The 18376-nt window shown below is 58.9% G+C and overlaps 2 protein-coding genes across 3 annotated transcripts; one reads left to right on the forward strand and one right to left on the reverse strand.

Annotated features, from left to right (window-relative positions):
- Positions 1–6: 6 nt before the first annotated feature.
- FDPS (farnesyl diphosphate synthase) lies at positions 7–5304 on the reverse strand. Of its 2 annotated transcripts, none has more exons than XM_074980952.1 (9): positions 5203–5304; positions 3156–3296; positions 2942–3022; positions 2664–2786; positions 2273–2361; positions 1516–1588; positions 1219–1296; positions 1001–1135; positions 7–467 (listed from the first exon to the last, which is right to left on the reverse strand). In XM_074980952.1, exons 3-9 carry the CDS (start codon positions 2987–2989, stop codon positions 267–269), a joined length of 747 nt encoding a protein of 248 aa, XP_074837053.1. In that variant the 5' UTR covers positions 2990–3022; positions 3156–3296; positions 5203–5304; the 3' UTR covers positions 7–266. The 2 variants fall into 2 exon arrangements, with proteins under 2 accessions (XP_074837053.1, XP_074837052.1); XM_074980951.1 differs by lacking the exon at positions 5203–5304 and adding an exon at positions 5063–5196.
- A 2033-nt stretch (positions 5305–7337) lies between these two features.
- Positions 7338–14578, forward strand: PKLR (pyruvate kinase L/R). Its single transcript, XM_074980573.1, has 11 exons — positions 7338–7393; positions 7678–7860; positions 8989–9080; positions 9507–9638; positions 11159–11345; positions 11551–11821; positions 12307–12457; positions 12685–12837; positions 13307–13473; positions 13977–14158; positions 14346–14578. The coding sequence occupies exons 1-11, from the start codon at positions 7387–7389 to the stop codon at positions 14450–14452; spliced, it is 1632 nt and encodes a 543-aa protein (XP_074836674.1). The 5' UTR covers positions 7338–7386; the 3' UTR covers positions 14453–14578.
- The last annotated feature ends 3798 nt before the right edge of the window (positions 14579–18376 follow it).

Raw genomic sequence — 18376 nt, forward strand, 5'->3', positions numbered from 1 at the left:
AGCAGCTGCAATAAACTTATGTTTATTGATGTAAATACTTAGTAGCACTGGTGTAGCAGCAGCTTGGTTACATGGCCAGAGGTTCTCTGCCCTGCACACCAGGAAGACAGAGAGCAAAGGAGCATGTGCGATGCTGTGCAGTTCTCTGGCACCAAGGTAGCAGCTATGGGGAAAGCATCCCCTCCCCCCCAGCAGCTGGGTTTGCCCTAGCAGCTGCCAGCCACCTCTGCCTTTCCACCAGAAGCCTGCAGAGCCAGCCCAGCCTGTCATTTCTGACGCTTGTAAATCCTCTGGGCCAGGCCAAGGAAAATGGCTTTGGGAAGGCGAGTGGCATGCTGTTCAATAAGTTCCTCCAGGCGCTGGTAGCTGTTTTCCTCACACTCCTGGTAAGCAGCCCTCATGCCCACAGCTTCATACAGCTCTTTCACCTTGGCCACTTTCTCCAGCTCCTTTCGGCCATAGTTTTCCTGGAAGTCAAGGAACAGGGGCAGAGAAAGGCCAGAATGGAGCTGCTGGCTGCCAAACCAGCTGCCCCAGGAGCCAACAGCTCCCCCTGGTTCTGAGCTCTAGTCTCCTGCCAGAGGGCTCAGCACTCAATGGCACCAGACCAGCATTCCCTCTAATTTTTCCCCACCCCTGTGTGGAATAAGTTTTGTTATGTGTGCCAAGCCACATGTGAATGTGCACCACCCATAGAAACACAGGCTATGGGCACCATGGGCACTCTGCTAGCCAGCTAGATGGCATTTGAATCTTCCCTGTGTGGCTTCCCCTGTGCCTAACTTACAGGAAACACTGCACCAGACCATTGATTATTAGAGCCTTGCAACCATCAGTGGGTGCTGGCAGGACTTCTTTGTGTGCAGCAAGCTTTTCCAGATACACGTTACAGTACAGAATTGCACCCCTTCTTTGCCACCTGGCTCACACTAGAAGAACAAAGCCAGGGTCAAGGCTGCTTCCCATCTGTACCAAGCAGCCTATACCCAGTTACTGTTACCTCCAGGAGCTGCCTCTGCTCAGGTGAGACACGATGCAGACACTCCACCACCAGCCAGCTGCACTTGTTGTCCTGGATGTCGGTGCCGATCTTACCTGTCAGGTTTGGGTCCCCAAAGCAGTCGAGGAAGTCATCCTGTGGGAAGAGACAGTAACAGGGCTCTGCTGCAAGCCTCCCAGTGCCCTAGGAGTACCCCAGGGCAGGGCAGAGTCACCCACCTGGATCTGGAAGAACTCTCCCATCTCCAGCAAGATGGCTTTGGCGCTGGCATGATCCTCCTCGCCATCAATGCCAGCCTGAGAGACAGGAGGGGCTGAGAGACTGGGTGGCACATTGCAGGCCTGCCCCTCATCTCATCTCTCCCCACGTGCTTTACTTGATCCCAAGATGCCTGCTTCCTTCCAGACCAGTCTCACAGCCCTCACATAGCCACCCATTGCCAAGCCCCCAGCCTGGCCCATGCCCTTTCCATTGCTACGTGAACCCAAATAGGCAGCAGCTGGAGTTATACTCACCATGTACATAGCGGCTGCAACTGGCAGGTAGAAGGAATAGAAGGCTGTTTTATATTTAACAATTGTCTTGTACCTGCCAAACAGTATTCACACTTAGTGACGCTGGCCTCAAGTCAGCCTAAGTCCCTAGGTCTAGTCTGCACAGACACTGGGGCCACTTCTGGAGGAACAAGCCAGGTAATAGGTCCTGCTCTCCAAGAGAGGAACCAAGTGTCCCTTCTCCAACTGGTTCATAGGTGCTGGAGCCCCCAGGGAGAAAAATTAGCAGGTGCTCAGCATCCACAGGGAGCCAAGCTTCTGCCTAGCCCTGCAGCAGCCTGCTAATCAACCCCTCCCTTTCCTTCTCAGCTGCAAATAGCTGTTTCAGGGCACGCAGGTGGCTCTGGGAGGGAGGGAGGGAGAGTTGGAGTGGGGAAAGAGTGAGGTGAAGCAGGGGCTGGGCCAGGCTCTGGGGGAAAGGGTGGAGCGTGTGTGAGATCAACCACCAGTGCGTGCACACACCTCCCACACACCAGCACCTAGAGATAAGTTACTGCTGCATGGGTATCCCCACAGCCCAACAGGCCTGGCAAAGAGGTGAGCCCCCAGCTCTGACCCACCCATACGCAAGTTATAGCTGTCCAACATCCCGAGAGAACTCTGAAGAAGGAGAGTGATTTGGGCATTATGGTTCCCTCTCCATCAAGAGGCCCAAGGACTACACCCCCCTGGCACCCTCTTCCCTCTGAGATAGAGTTCCTCTGCCTCAGCACATCACCTCTGCACAGTGAAGCGACTAAGATCAACATGGCCAGGTGGAGCAGTGATGAGGTCCAATGCTTGTCCCAGCTCAGTCTGGTAGGAGGTCTGAGAACAAGAGAGCTTATGGACTGAACCATACAGGACAATATTCACACTTAGAGCCCCAGGAGCCCCTTACCCAGCCAGCACGTGGAGAATGTGCGCGCCCAACCCCTCACCACCACTGAAGGGAAGGGGCAGCAGCTGCTATCTCTGCCTATGGGGCAGGGACAATCTGCTCCAATGCTGCAGAGATTTTCCAAGCACAAAACAGAGACACGTGAACAAACTCAGAAATGCCCGTGAATGCAATGGGGTGTGAGTAACCCTGGGATGGGAGGTCTTGGGAGCACAGAAGTCAGCCCTACCTGTAGGAAGAGCTCAAGCAGATGCACGTAGTAGGGCCGCCCCCGGCAATATTTCTTCAGCAACTGGTAGATACAGGACTCAAGAAGGAAGGAATCATTCACAGCATCCAAACCAATTCCATCCTGCAACAGAACAGGGGCATGTTACCATGCCAGAGCCAGCCACCTTCACCCCATCCCCACTCTCTAGAGAATCCTCAGTGTCTCCCTCAACATCCCATCCCATCCCATTCCCCCTCTCCCCAGTGCCTCCACTCGGGTGTGTCTGCTTCTATTACCTTCTTATACCAGCAGAGCTGCCCACGGCGGGTAAGGGAGAAGTCCATTATGTCATCAGCCACTAGAACAAAAGCCTGGAGCTACAACAGAAGAAGTTATCACATAAAACACACACAAGGCCCCATTATGGAGTGTCAGCAGCTGCAAATACCAGCTTGATGCCATCCCACAGAAGCATCATGAGGTTGAGCCTGGTCCAGAGCACATGCTTACCAGTTCAATGCACCAGCCAATGGTCAAGGCACATTGGAAGCTTTCTGGGTCCTGTTGCTCTGGCTGCACCAGCTCCCGGAAGGCAGCCAGCACTGTCAGGCCCCGGTTATTCTTCCCACCTGGGACATTGTACTCCAGCACCTGGAGAAGGCAAATGGGCAAAAGGAAGCTGTGCAGTGGTCTCTGCAGGGCATCATTCCATAGCCCATGGTGTGGCAAGGTATACAGCTCAGCTCCAGTGCACACGGTGTGAGGAGTCCTGGTGCACTGGCCCCAGGCAGGGCTGTCCTTAACCACAAAGAGAATACAGAGAGGAAGCCGTGCTAGTCTATACACTATCAAAACAAAAAGCAGTCAAGTAGCACTTTGAAGACTAGCAAAATAGTTTATTAGGTGAGCTTTTGTGGGACAGACCCACTTCTTCAGACCATAGCCAGACCAGAACAGACTCAATATTTAAGGCACAGAGAACCAAAAACAGTAAGCAAGGAGGACAAATCAGAAAAAGATAACCAAGGTGAGCAAATCAGAGAGTGGAGGGGTGGGTGGGTAGATCAAGAATTAGATTGAGAACTAGGTTTGAGAAGGTCAAGAATTAGATTCGGCACATTAACACATGGTTTAAATCGTGATGGGAACTTTCTGAGTCACTATAGGGGCTCGTCTGCCTACTTGGCCCAATCTAATTCTTGACCTTCCCCCCCACCCTCTGATTTGCTCACCTTGATTATCTTTTTCTGATTTGTCCTCCTTGCTTACTGTTTTTGGTTCTCTGTGCCTTAAATATTGAGTATGTTCTGGTCTGGCTCTGGTCTGAAGAAGTGGGTCTGTCCCACAAAAGCTCACCTAATAAACTATTTTGCTAGTCTTCAAAGTGCTACTTGACTGCTTTTTGTTTTAAACAGAATACAGTTGCATAAAGCATCTAAAAGTCTGGGGCACCACTGGGTCTCAATAGCCACCCACCTGTCTCCTCCTGTTGGAGAGGATCTAGTTAGCTTAAAAGACAAAAAGCCTGCCAGACCTATTATCAGAATACTGAAGCTGTGAAAGAGCCATTCAAGTGCTAACCACTATTTGTCAGCCCTGGGTATGTCCTGTGAGCTTCAGTGCAATGGAATAAATGGATATATATCAGACATCAAAAATGCAACATACAAAAACCGGTGGGGCAGCACTTTAACCTTTCTGGACTCACAGTGACAGACTTGCAAGTTGCTATTCTTAGGCAAACTTCAAAACCAGATTGCAAGGCCAAACTGCTGAGTTGGAATTCATATGCAAATCTGACACTCTCAGAATAAGTTGAAAAAAAAAAACAGGGAATGGCTCTCATTACAATAAGTAACTTCCCCTTCAGGTACTCCCACTTTCTCCTCATTCTTGGAGATGAGCCACATCTGTCTGGATTTAATTAGGACTGATGTTATATGCTCATCTCCCTACCTCATCTTCTTTCTTTTCAACCTCTGGCGAAGTGAGCTGTACCTCACAAAAGCTTATGGGCTAATAAGTCTGTCGGTCTGTGAGGTGCCACCGGACGCCCACGGTTTTTGCTGAAACAGAGTAGGTTACTGTGTCCGGCAGACAGTCTCGGGAGGCTGCGCGGGGTTTTTGGTGTCAGTCCACAGGACCTTAGTTTACAATTTACTTTCAAAGTATTACACGAGTGTGCTGCTGCGGAGTGCAACGTGGCCTTCCCCCCCACCCCGCACACATTACCCCCGCCCCAGAACACGGGCGCCGACAGAACAGCACTGCACGGGGCCTGCACCTCGGGACCGCGGCGCCGGGTTACGGCAGCAGGACCCTGCCCGCCGCGACTGGGGACCGAGCTGGACGAGCGACGCTGCAGGCGGCGCGTTCACTCTGGAGCCTACTGACGGCGACCCAGCCGGTCGCCTCACCTGCTTCAGCCGGGCGACGGCGTCGCCCACCTCGGGGTGCTGGAGCCCCTCGGCGGTGAGGTCCTGCAGCAGCCGAGGGAAGAAGGCCAGGAAAGCTGCCCGGTCCTCCGCCGCCGTCCCACTCATGGCGCTGCCCCTACCAGACAGCCGGCTCAGCCGCTCGCCCTCAGATACGGAGCCAGCCGCGGCGCGCAGCGCCCTGGGACTTGTGGTTCTGGTGGTGACACAGCCGCGCGGCCGCCGGGCCCCCTGCCCCCGCTTCGGACTACACTTCCCAGCGTGCCTCGGAAAGGGAGCCGGGCCCCGTGGCGGACCGTGAAACACGGCCGCGTTCATTGGTCAGCTCCATGGTATGAGGATGGGCTGGAGAGCTATGAACCAGTAGCAAGGAGAAGGGGCGGGGCTAACGCATCCTGCGCGTTCTGATTGGATAAGGCGAGAGACGGGTCAAGGGAGGGAACCTGCAAGAGTTAACCCCTTAGATGCGGATGGGCAGGACTTGGGGGAGTGATGGGGAGGGGCAGGGGGTGGGGACGGGCGTGAAGCGAGTGGGGCTGTGATGGGTGGAAGGAATTTGGCTCTTCTCTCGCAGAGATTGGTGGCCTGTCTGCACTAGGGCTGAGACCCTGGGCTACAAGTCCCGCCCACACAGCCTGGGGGGGCCAGGGGCTGACATCGCTAAGCGGTTCTGGGCTGCTGCAGGGACGTTGTGGCCCCAGGCAGGACTAGGTGGCAGAACGAGCGGATGTGTGTCCGGTGGAGCAATTGGGGGCTGGGGCTCTTAGGGCACAGGACAGCATTTGGGAGAGATGCGCTGCGCGTGGGGCGGGGATGGGGACTATGAATAGGGACACCCCAGCATCCTGGGTTCAGGCTTGCAGGAGGGGCTGCCCTGGATCGGAGTGTGCCAGTGGCAGAGCCAGCGGGGAGGGCACAGGGAGCAGGAAGAGGCTGAGCCTGGGCTGCTCATGAGGGGCTGGCAGAGAGTAAGGACTCCGCCACCATTTCCTCATTTTTCACTTAGGCTCTGCACAGAGTGGGGGCTGGGAAGACAAAGCTGCACAGACCTGAGCCAGGTGAGTAGCTCCCAGCTGCACTGCAGGCAGTTCAACCCCTGTTGTGCAGACTTTCTGGGGTGGGGGGCTCAGACAGCCCTTATCCAGCTGAGGGGCCTCACCCTTGCATCTCTCCTGAGGAACAGCCCCTGGAGCTGGGCCCTGACTCTCCTCTGCCCCAGTGTAACTGCTGGTTTCCCCAAGGCTGTGCCCTGCACCCCGCACCCTAGACTGAGCCCTCCTTTGCTAGAGGGACCATGTCTAAACAGTGGGAGTGGGATGTTCTACTGCCACAGGAGCATTAGTGTCTGAGATCGACATGCCAGGCCTTGCCTCCTGCCGTACTGCTAAGGAATGGCCTTAGACCCTTGGCACTAGCCCAGCTAGGGGGAGCCTCCCAGCTTCCCCTGAGACGAGTGGACACAGCCTTTCTGTGCACAGATCCTGGCTCTGTGTGAATCTGCACGTGCAGGGGGGAAGAGGGAGGAAGTTGTGACCGGCAGCTGCTTGATGCTGTGATGGCTCTGAGAGTTGAGTGGGAGTACTCAGCGCTCACAGCTCAGGCATCAGGGACTGGCTATTGTTAGCAGCCCAGGTCTCCAGTTTGAGAGGTGTGTGAGGTGGTGGTACTCTCTGCTGGGACCAAGGCTGTCCTGGGGGTGCTGGGCAAGGGGCAAACCCCCCGCAGAGAGGGGAGGTACAAGCCCCCCAGGTGCAAGGTGTGAGGCAACCCCCCCCACAGTCCCCTCCTTTCCATACTCCTTCCCCAACCCCTGCCCCTATTTTGCTCCCATTGCACCTCTTGCCTGAAGCCCCTCCCCCCAACGATGAAAGCTGGGGAACTATCGGCGGGGGTCTGTGGGACAGCAGCAGGGGCTAGCCATGGAGGGTTGGGGTGGAGCAGCTGCTGAGTAGTTCTGGTTCCCACCACTGTGGTGAGTGTGGGGGATCCTGACCCCTGCTGCCAGTCCACACCAAGCCACCCTGACAATCTGCGAGGCTGCCCTGGGTCCCATGCTCTACTCTGTAGAAAGGTTTGCCCCCCCTGCAAAGTGTGGGGCCTGGTATGGCTGCTCCAAACTGTCCTGTGGACAGGAGGGCTCTGCCTGAGACCAGGTTATGGCTTCTCCTGTGCTGTCAGTCAGGAACAGGGTCCGCCTGGGTCTGGTGAGTCTTTAACTAGCTCATGTGACCTGGCCTGGGTGCCTCTGGAGGCTTGGAGCCAGAAGCTGGCTGGCAGCTGAGCTCTGAGGACTCTGGCCCTTCATTATGGCAGGTGAGTCAGGGTCCTGATCTGTGATCACCCAGGGGCTCCATTTAACAGGGTATTAATTGTGCAGGGTGCCAGGCCCAGCCTGCCTGTGCGTGTGTCTCTAGCAGTCAGGGAGTGATCATAAGGCCCAGCAATGATCACAGGGCACTTGGCAGGCACCTTGCTAAGACCCTGCTGTGTCCTGTCTGCGTGGGAGAGACCCAGCCCAGCTGCCTGTCCCAGTGCCTGGCTCGAGGGTCCCAGGGTGCTGCTGGCTGGCTGCTAACACGGGAGCTGTCCCGCTGCAGCAGGTGCAGTGCTGAGGCTGCAGGATAACATGGCCCAGCTTGCCCAGGAGCTCGGCACAGCCTTCTTCCAGAGGCACCAGCTGCCAGCAGCCATGGCTGACACCTTCCTGGAGCACCTGTGTCTGCTGGACATCGACTCGGAGCCCATCACCACCCGCAACACTGGCATCATCTGCACCATAGGTACCAGCTCTTCCCTAACAGGCTGCAGCACAATCTGGGATGTGTGCACAGCTCAGGATACTGCCCACTTGCTGTGTAGGATCTGGCTTCTCTAAGGCTGTGAGGTACCTGCTGGGGACAGAGAGAGGCTTGGGGGAAGACATGTCCCAGGCAAGGGGTGAGTGGGAGTGGGTGGAGGCATATGCGAGATGGGTGAGGGGGAGCAGGGGAAGGTGCATGCCAGAGGGTGAGGGGGAGCTGGGAGAGGTGTGTGCCAGGAGGTGAGTGGGAGCAGAGGGAGGTGTGTGCCAGTGGGGAGGTTCATGCCAGGGGATGAGTGGGAGCCAGGGGAGATGTGTGCTGGGGGCTGAGTGGGAGCAGAGTGGAAGTGTGTGCCAGGAGTGAGTGGGAGCCAGGGGAGGCATGTGCTGGTGGGGAGGTGTGTGCTGGGGGGTGAGTGGGAGCAGAGGGGAGGTGTGTGCCGGGGGTGAGTGGGAGCCAGGGGAGGCATGTGCTAGTGGGGAGGTGTGTGCCGGGGGTAAGTGGGAGCAGAGGGGAGGTGTGTGCCAGGGGTGAGTGGGAGCCAGGAGAGGTGTGTGTTGGAGTGTGAGTGGGAACTGGGGGAGGTGTGTGCCAGGGGGTCAGTGGGAGCAGAGGGAAGTGTGTGCGGGGGGTGAGTGGGAGCCAGGGGAGGTGTGTGCCGGGGGGTGAGTGGGAGGTGGGGGAGGTGTGTGCCAGTGGAGAGGTGTGTGCTGGGGGGTGAGTGGGAGCCAGGGGAGGCGTGTGCTGGTGGGGAGGTACGTGCTGAGGGTGAGTGGGAGCCAGGGGAGGTGCGTGCTGGTGGGGAGGCCTATGCCGGGGTGAGTGGGAGCTGGGGGAGGTGTGTGCCAGTTGGGAGGTTCATGCTAGGCGGTGAGTGGGAGCCAGGGGAGGTGCATGCTGGTGGGGAGGTGTGTGCTGGGGGGTGAGTGGGAGCTGGGGGAGGTGTGTGCCAGTGGGGAGGCCTGTGCCAGGGGTGAGTGGGAGCTGCAGGAGGTTCATGCCAGGGGGTGAGTGGGACCCAGGAGAGGCGAATCCTGGGAGCGGTGAGTGGGAGTGGGTGAGGCTCTTGGCCATCTGCAGTCCTCAGCTGAGCCAATGGTCTTACAGGCCCTGCCTCCCGCTCTGTGGAGATGTTGCAGGAGATGATCAAGGCCGGGATGAACATCGCACGCCTGAACTTCTCACACGGCACCCATGAGGTCCAGGAGGAGGCCCAGGCTGGGCTAGGCACCACATCGCACCTGGAGCCCCGGCTCTTGGGAAGGTGGAGGGACCCTATAGTGCCCAGTTAGGGAATGTCCTGCCTGCTGAGGACAACTGGGGAGTGATCCTGTCGTGGGATTGGCTGACAGCCTGTCTGGTGGGGCTGGAAGGAGGAAGACTCCCCACCCTGGGGGAAGGAGCTGGCATGTGGGAAGGATTCCTACAGAAGGGGAGCAAGGCCCAGAGTCCTTGCGACAGAGCACAGAGACCTGGGGCTAGGAGAGGGACAGAGCATGGTCCCAGGCTGGGGAAGGCTAGTGGTGAGGGTACAGCACCCTCGGGGTAGGCATGATATCTGGGGACAAGGCTCAGAGCCTTGGTATGGTGCCTGTCTTGCACACCCAGCCCTTCTTCTCCAACAGGATCATGCAGGCTCCATTGCGAATATCCGGGAGGTGACTGAGAGCTTTGCCTCCAATCCCCTTTTCTACCGCCCTGTGGCCATCGCGCTGGACACCAAAGGACCTGAAATCCGCACAGGCCTGGTGAACGCAGTGAGTCTGGCAAAAGGGACAGGACTACCTCACTCTGCTGCTGGGAACCTTGGACAGGATCAGGCAGGGGGCAGCAGTCCTGGGGTGGGGGGCAGCAGGTACTGCTGAGAACTGTGGGTGGGGCAGCTGGCTAGGGGGCAGCAGTCCTGCGGGGGGGCAGCAGATACTGCTGAGAACTGTGGGTGGGGCAGCTGGCTAGGGGGCAGCAGTCCTGGGGGGCAGCAGGTACTGTTGAGAATTGTGGGTGGGGCAGCTGGCTAGGGGGCAGCAGTCCTGGGTGGGGGCAGCAGGTACTGCTGAGAACTGTGGGTGGGGCAGCTGGCTAGGGGGCAGCAGTGCTGGGGGGCAGCAGGTACTGCTGAGAACTGTGGGTGGGGCAGCTGGCTAGGGGGCAGCAGTCCTGGGGGGGGGCAGCAGGTACTGCTGAGAACTGTGGGTGGGGCAGCTGGCTAGGGGGCAGCAGTCCTGGGGGGGGGCAGCAGGTACTGCTGAGAACTGTGGGTGGGGCAGCTGGCTAGGGGGCAGCAGTGCTGGGGGGCAGCAGGTACTGTTGAGAACTGTGGGTGGGGCAGCTGGCTAGGGGGCAGCAGTGCTGGGGGGCAGCAGATACTGCTGAGAACTGTGGGTGGGGCAGCTGGCTAGGGGGCAGCAGTGCTGGGGGGCAGCAGGTACTGTTGAGAATTGTGGGTGGGGCAGCTGGCTAGGGGGCAGCAGTGCTGGGGGGCAGCAGGTACTGCTGAGAACTGTGGGTGGGGCAGCTGGCTAGGGGGCAGCAGTGCTGGGGGGCAGCAGGTACTGCTGCGAATTGTGGGTGGGGCAGCTGGCTAGGGGGCAGCAGTGCTGGGGGGCAGCAGGTACTGCTGAGAACTGTGGGTGGGGCAGCTGGCTAGGGGGCAGCAGTGCTGGGGGGCAGCAGGTACTGCTGAGAACTGTGGGTGGGGCAGCTGGCTAGGGGGCAGCAGTGCTGGGGGGCAGCAGGTACTGCTGAGAACTGTGGGTGGGGCAGCTGGCTAGGGGGCAGCAGTGCTGGGGGGCAGCAGGTACTGCTGAGAACTGTGGGTGGGGCAGCTGGCTAGGGGGCAGCAGTGCTGGGGGGCAGCAGGTACTGTTGAGAACTGTGGGTGGGGCAGCTGGCTGGGGGGCAGCAGGTACTGCTGAGAACTGTGGGTGGGGCAGCTGGCTAGGGGGCAGCAGTGCTGGGGGGCAGCAGGTACTGCTGAGAACTGTGGGTGGGGCAGCTGGCTAGGGGGCAGCAGTGCTGGGGGGCAGCAGGTACTGCTGAGAACTGTGGGTGGGGCAGCTGGCTAGGGGGCAGCAGTGCTGGGGGGCAGCAGGTACTGCTGAGAATTGTGGGCAGGGGCCAGCAAGTGCTGGCCATGGGCAATGGGACTCTGACTAGGACTGATGTGCCAGGGACAGGGCTGTGGTGAGCGGCACTGGCTTGGCCGCATCAGAGCAGGGCAGGGCAGGGCAGGGCAGGGCAGGCTGAGGGATTCCCAATCCCATCCATGCTGCTGCAGGGTGAGAACATGGAGGTGGAGCTAGTGAAGGGCTCCTGTGTGACTGTCACCACTGATGAGGCCTTCAAGGAGCACTGCGACCAGGCCACCATATGGGTGGATTACAAGAACCTCCCCCACGTCGTCAAGGTCAGTGGGAAGATCTTTGTGGATGATGGGCTCATCTCCCTGCTGGTGAAGGAAATCAGTACGTCCCTCCACGTCCTGTGGGGCTCTGCACTGGTGCCCTGCCCCAGGAGTGTCTGCCCGGGAGCTTCCTGCCCCCAGTGACTGTGCTGCCCCCATCTATGTCCCCTCCCTCCACCTGCTGCTGCCCACCCCCAGCGCTGGGCCTCATGTGACTCCCCTGGGTTGGGGTCTCAGCCTGACCCTGGTGTTCTCTCCCTGGCCAGGTGCAGATGGCTGCATCACTGAAGTGGAAAATGGGGGGATGCTGTGCAGCCGCAAGGGGGTCAACCTGCCAGGGGCAGAGGTGGACCTGCCAGCTGTGTCAGAGCAGGACATCCAGGACCTGCACTTCGGGCTGCAGCACGGCGTGGATGTGATCTTTGCCTCCTTCATCCGCAAAGCAGCGGACGTGGCTGCCATGCGGGATGTGCTGGGCGAGCGCAGCTACGCCATCAAGATCATTAGCAAGATTGAGAACCAGGAGGGTGTCAGAAGGTAAGTCTCCTCTGCCCATCTGCCCCACTGAGTTCTCCCCTCTCACTGTTCCTCTACCCCAACCTACGTTCCCATGTCCTACTGAGCACCCAGCCCATGTCCATTCTCCACCTTGCATATATCTGCCCCACCAAGCACCTTGCTGCCCTGAGCCTATCTCCCAGCCCCACCTCTTCCATCTGACCATCTGCCCAAACCATGTCCATTGTGTCTCTGCCCCTGCGAGCACCTGCCCCCACATGCCCACCTTTGCCTTCATCTGTCTGTCTCTCTGCCTTCCCCACCCCCAGAGCAGCATGTTCCACTCCACTGAGTGAACTGACCCTTTGTGTTTCTGCCTCCCCAATACCTGGTGTTCGTGTCTCCACTCATGCTGCTCAGGCATCTTGCACACTGCAGTGGTCTCTCTGAGCTGGCTAGGTTTCTGCTGGCCCTAACAACCACGCTGGCCCATGGGGCTAAGCCTGGCTCTGCCCCGGCTGCAGATTTGATGAGATCCTGGAAGCCAGTGATGGAATCATGGTGGCTCATGGGGACCTGGGCATCAAAATCCCAGCAGAGAAGGTCTTCCTAGCTCAGAAGATGATGATTGGCCGCTGCAACCGTGCCGGGAAACCTGTAATCTGTGCTACGCAGGTGAGGCCAGTCCCCTGAGCATCAGGAACTGACGGACAGACCCAACCCTGCTGTGCCCAGCTGGAGTTTGCAGATGCTGGCCCACCAGGTCTAGGGCACTGGGCCAAACCCCCAAGACTCAATGTGTCTGGGAGTCCTAGGGGCAGGACACCACCTTGGGGTACTGCGTGGAGCGCTGATCTGACGCTGGCAGTGAGGCTGAAGCCATGTCTCCCTCTTCCCCCCAGATGCTGGAGAGCATGATTAAGAAGCCCCGTCCCACCCGGGCAGAGAGCAGTGATGTGGCCAATGCTGTGCTGGATGGAGCTGACTGCATCATGTTGTCAGGAGAGACAGCCAAGGGGGCCTACCCCGTGGAAGCTGTGCACATGCAGCATGCGGTGTGAACCCTGAGGAGCTATAAGGGCACGCCAGCCTGGCCCTGCCCAGCAGGGGGCATTGTGTGTGGGGGGTGGGGTGGGTGGGGGTGTTCTGCCACGCCAGCCTGGCCCTGCCCAGCAGGGGGCATTGTGTGTGGGGGGTGGGGTGGGTGGGGGTGTTCTGCCACGCCAGCCTGGCCCTGCCCAGCAGGGGGCATTGTGTGTGGGGGGTGGGGTGGGTGGGGGTGTTCTGCCACGCCAGCCTGGCCCCGCCCAGCAGGGGCATTGTGCGGGTGGGTGGGTGGGGGTATTCTGCCACGCCAGCCTGGCCCCGCCCAGCAGGTTGTGCTGTATGGAGTGGGATGAGGGTGTGGTTTCTGGGGGGGCTCTGCCAGCTCTTGGCCTAGTCTCCCCCTCAGGCTTGCTGTCAGGAGGGTGGAGTGTGTTGGCTGCAGTGAGCTCCTTCACCAGCTGCTTGGGGTCTCTGCAGATCGCCAGGGAAGCTGAGGCTGCCATCTATAACCAGCAGCTGTTTGAGGGGCTGCGCAAGGTGACCCCCCTGAGCCAGGACCCCACCGAGGTGACAGCCATTGGGGCTGTGGAGGCATCCTTCAAGTGCTGTGCTGCAGCCATCATTGTGCTGACCATTTCAGGCCGGTGAGAGGCAAAGGGCTGGCGGGGGCAGGACTATCAGAGTGCATGGTGCCCTTGCTCCTGGGTGGAGGCTGTACCCTTCTGGGGGAGGGAGCAGTGTGCAGGAACCTTCCCTCCCAGTACAGTGAGTAACACTAATCCTTAGCTTGCTAAGCCCCTTTTTGCAGGGAGCTCTCAGTCCTTACACATCTCAAGGGCCTGAATGGAGACAGGGCTACCCATGGCATGGATGGGTACATGAGGCCCAGAAAGGGAAAAGGTCCCATTGTAAGTGAGAGTCAGGGATAGAACCCAGGAGTCCTGACTCCCTGCCCCTTCTCCATACACTTATCGCTAGGCTTCTCCCAGGCTTGGGTGGGAACACAGGAGTCCTGATTGCCAGTCCCTGCTCTAACCACAGCACTCCCAGTCTGAAAGCCAGCCTGCAAACCAGGCTGAATGCAGGAGGTAAATGCTGGGGTGGGTGGGGCCGTTTTACTCTCATTACCCTCCTGCCTTTCTCACAGGTCTGCTCAGCTGCTCTCCCGCTATCGGCCTCATGCCCTCATCATCGCTGTAACGCGGAACGAGCAGGTGGCACGCCAGCTGCACCTGTGCCGAGGTGTCTTCCCTTTGCTTTACCGGGGTACTCCACAGCAGGTGTGGGCGGATGATGTGGATTGCAGAGTGCAGTTCAGCATAGAGATGGGTAAATGTGGCCCTCTACCTGCCTGGACCTGGCCAGCTCCCATCTACCCAGTGCCTGGCACAGCTTTGCCCACTAGGCCAACCACTCTGCCCACCCCTTCTCCCCAGCTGCCTGCTGCTCTATGTGACCTGTCAGGTCATCTTCCCCGGCTGGTTCTTCCCTGCTCACCTGTTCTTCTCCTCTGCAGGGAGGATGCGAGGGTTCCTCAGCTCCAATGATGTCGTGATTGTCGTGACAGGCTGGAGACCCGGGGCCGGCTACACCAACATCATGCAGGTGGTGAAGGTGCCGTGAGGAGCTGCTGGGTCAGATACTCCCATCCCCACCTGTGGAGCGCCACTTCCTGTCACTTCATCCCGAGCTGTGGCCTTGTCTGTAGCACACAGCTCCCAGGCTTCAACCAGTAAACATCCCACGAGAGTCTGTTTCCCTGTCATTACTGAGCCCTGCCCCACTTCAGGGGCTCCATGGGTACATGGCCAGGATTGCCACAGGGACCAGCCCAGACCAGAGGGAGATGGGGAAGGAAGGTACCAGCTTCCCCGACACAAACCCTACACTACATCTTCCCTGCCAGGATTGTGCCATTGCCTCAGGGAGGCCCAGCCAGGAGCTGTTATGGCCCATGGGTGAGGTGGAAATGTGGAAGCTGGGATGAGGGTGGACACATGGGCATGGGAACAAGTAGGCTGTTGGTGCTGGGGCCCTTGGGGACAACTAGAACTCAATCACAGGGTGGGTGAGTGGGTAGCATCCTCGTCAGGGCAGGGGCAAGACCTCAAGCCTCCATGGCCCTGGTTCTGAGGGGGACATTATCACAAATGGCTCCTTCTTCCTGTACCTGCTGGAAGGAGCCTGTCCTAGCAGCTGGGACAAGTGATGGGTGATGATGGCTTTCAGGGGCTTGCTTCCCATGTACCCAGGAGCCTGCTGGTGGGGGGGTGGAGTGAGGAGGGGGCCAGGGCTGTGGCAGGGGCAGAGGAGGTAAAGGCTGCCCTGGGCCTGTTTCCAAGCATCCAGAAACTGGCTCTTCTCTCCAGCAACTCCCTCTGCCCTGTTTCCCAGGGCCAGCTCCAGCTTTTGGGAGGGGGGAGGAGCCGAAGAGGTTGGTTTTCAGGGGATTAGGCAGCAGCTGGGCTGGTGCTGTGCCCTGTTGCCTTTCTGCTGGTGCCCACGTGCTGATTGGCAGTCTCCGTTATCTGCCAGTATCCCTTAATCTTCAACTAATCTCCCTTTAATCAGTCTCTGTAATCCCTTTTTCCAACTGCTGCTGCGCCCAGAGGCAGGCGCCCCACAGCTCAATCCTGCTCCTACAGCTCCATGCCCAGAGGATCCAGCTGGGCCAGCACTGGAGGACTGGAGCTGGCTGCACTCCCCTCTAGGCTCCAGGAACTTGGGCTGGGTCACTCTGGACTGCAGCAGACAGGCCTGGCCAGGGAAGCTGCTTTCCCTGCACAGCCAAAGGGCCTGCGACCTAGGCAGCTGGCACAGGGAGCTAGTTGGTAAATCTGAGTTTTTCTGGCCCCTGGGACATATGGGCTGAAATTTCATTTCCAAGCAAATGCTGTTTTCCCTTCCTTGGCCTGGGTGCATGGGCCAGAGCAGCCTGGCCAGGCTCTGCTGGGCTGGGCCCGGCCCAAGGACCTGCACCCACAAAGCCAGCGGTATAAGTCTCCACCTTCTTAGGGACCCAAACCATTAATTCTAGTGTAAGCGCCCGCACACCCACCCCCAGAAGGAGCCCTGCCCCAGGGCCCAGGCTAGACAGGACCTGTGCCAATGTCTATACAATGGCCCAGCCCCAGGGCTCCCTGGGGGTGTCCCCTGCCCCCTCCTTTTCTTGGCCTTATGGGCAAGGGAGAAGACAAGTGCTGATTTAAGGCACCCCTAAGAACAAGGGCCCATAGTGGGAGGCTGCCCGTGTGCCTTGTTCCACAGGCATGCCTAATCCCAGATTGGGGATGGCTCTCCCTGGAGGCTCTCAGTGTCTCTACCCATCATCCAGCCTAACAGCTGGGAGGTAGCCCTGTTGTCCTTGGCATGCCCAGCCACAAGACCCTGCAGGGCCAGGAGCCCAAGGCCAAGGCTCTAAGATGAGCAGAGTCAGCCAAACTTGAATTAATCAAATTAACAAGAAACCTGCTAATCGGGGCTGAGCTCCTCCTGTGTCATGGAGCCTAAATCCTACACAGTGAGGGGCAGCTGCCAGGGCTTCTCCCAAGTAGATGGACGCACCTGCTGCCCAGCCCTGGCCTCCACCCCTAGCAGGTGGATGTATCCTGCTATGCCTCACAGCCATGAGGGAACGAGACAGCACTAAGCCTGGCCCCTGGGGAGGGGACATTCCTGGCCCTCTGGATCTCTCCGTGGGCCCCCAGCCTCGTGACCCCGCCCTCCTCACCATCCCAGCCAGCTGCACACTTTGCAGCTGGTCCCCTTCTGAACCATGCTTAGACATCTTTTGTACACGCTCCTGCTTCACATGCTCCACTTCGCCACCCTCGTGTCCCGCCCAGACCACAAACAGCAGGACCGCCTAACATCTTCAGCGGGTGGGGAGCCCCGGTGGGCCAGCCTCTATTCCACCTTGGTTCCGCGGCTCGCTGGGGACATCAGCTGGAGAATCCTTCATGGAGCGGTGAGCACAGGCACATACCTGGCGCGGTTCACCCCTACCCCGGACATGTGCCTTTTGCAGCATGAGGGAGACCCTGGAGCACATTTACGTCGAGTGTGCCAGGCTGCAGCCCCTCTTCTGGCTCCTCCAGAACCTCCTCCTGAGGTTCTGGATGCATTTGTCCCCACATCTCCTTATCCTTTCACACCCTATTTGTGGCCCCACGAAGGCACAGGACCTGCTCGTCAGCCTCCTCCTGGCCGTGGCCAAAATGGCCATTTACAAAACTAGGGAGAGGAGGTTGGCGGGGGCGACCTATGACTGTGGGGCCTACTTCCCTTCCTCCCTCCGGTCACGAATCCGGGCAGAGTTCCTCTGGGCGGCATCCACCGACTCCCTCAACAGCTTTGAGGGGTGGTGGGTGCTGTCTGGGGTTCTCTGCTCAGTGCCCACCTCCAGTTTCCTCATTTTGACCCTTTGACCCTCACTCCCATCCCTGTTTTTTCTTTTGTCGCCTCCCCCCCATATTTACGGGGACCGTGGCTTCTTTTTAGTGGGCTCCCTCTCACCCTGAGAGGGGCCTTTTAATCATGGGCAGGCTGCCCGCCCACCCACTGGGCCTTCCAATAGGCCCTGGGGATGGGACGGAGATGGGTCTGGCTGCAGGGAAGCCCCAGCCCATGGTGTCCTGTGTGACCTTCAGTTAATCTACTTAATGCCTGAAGTCCCTTCTGCAATCAGGCAACATCAACCCCCCCCCACCCCCATCCCAGTTAATAAAGGGAAAACACTGCTAACGATTAACCACTAATCCCCAGAGAGGGGTCCTGGCTGCTGCCCTGTGTCCAGGCTTTGCCGCTGTTGGGACGTGGGCCCTGGCAGGGGGAAACCATGCAGCCATGCCTCCTCTCAGCTCCTGTGCTGGAAATGGGGGGCTAAGTGCCAACTGCTTTGAAAATCCACCACAGCCTTGCCTGGGTCTCTCTCTGGTCAGCTGACATCAGCTGCCTCCTGAGGGGAGCTTTCCCCTCTGCAGCAGTGCCTGGCCACAGCAACTGCACAGGCCAAGCAACACCCCTCTGAAATCTCTTGGAGACCAGACTCTACCTCATCTCATTGATTCTAGTCCTGCCTGGCCCTCTCCTGCAAGCTGCCAGGCTCCACGGATGGGAGGAGCACAGCTTCCCTCCCCCGCCCCCCGCCACCTCAATCTCCTCCCAGGTGCTAGATTTAGCTTTGCAGGGGTCCTTGGCCACACTCTCCACAGGCACCATTAACTTTCCAGTGGGGGTAAGGGCTTTGAGAGTGATCCAGAGCAGCCCTGAACTGCTAGCCCCAAAGGACCCTGCCCAGCTATTGCCTCTGCCAAGAGCACAAGGGGGCTGAAAGCAGCATGGGGCACTGGCTGTTCCTTGCTCTCCCTCTGGTGTGTGCGGCAGTGGGCAGCAGACAGGGAGCATGCTGGCTGGCAGGCAGGCCTGTAGACGTGTGACCTCCACAGCACGGGGGTGCAGCTGCTCTAATCCCAGCAGCAGGAGGCAGAAGTAGCAATTCCTGAGCAGCGGCTGCTTTCCTGAGCTAGGTGCAATGAGACACCAGGT

This window comes from Carettochelys insculpta, chromosome 30, assembly GCF_033958435.1.
Source record: "Carettochelys insculpta isolate YL-2023 chromosome 30, ASM3395843v1, whole genome shotgun sequence".
In the NCBI taxonomy this organism is placed as follows: Eukaryota; Metazoa; Chordata; order Testudines; family Carettochelyidae; genus Carettochelys; species Carettochelys insculpta.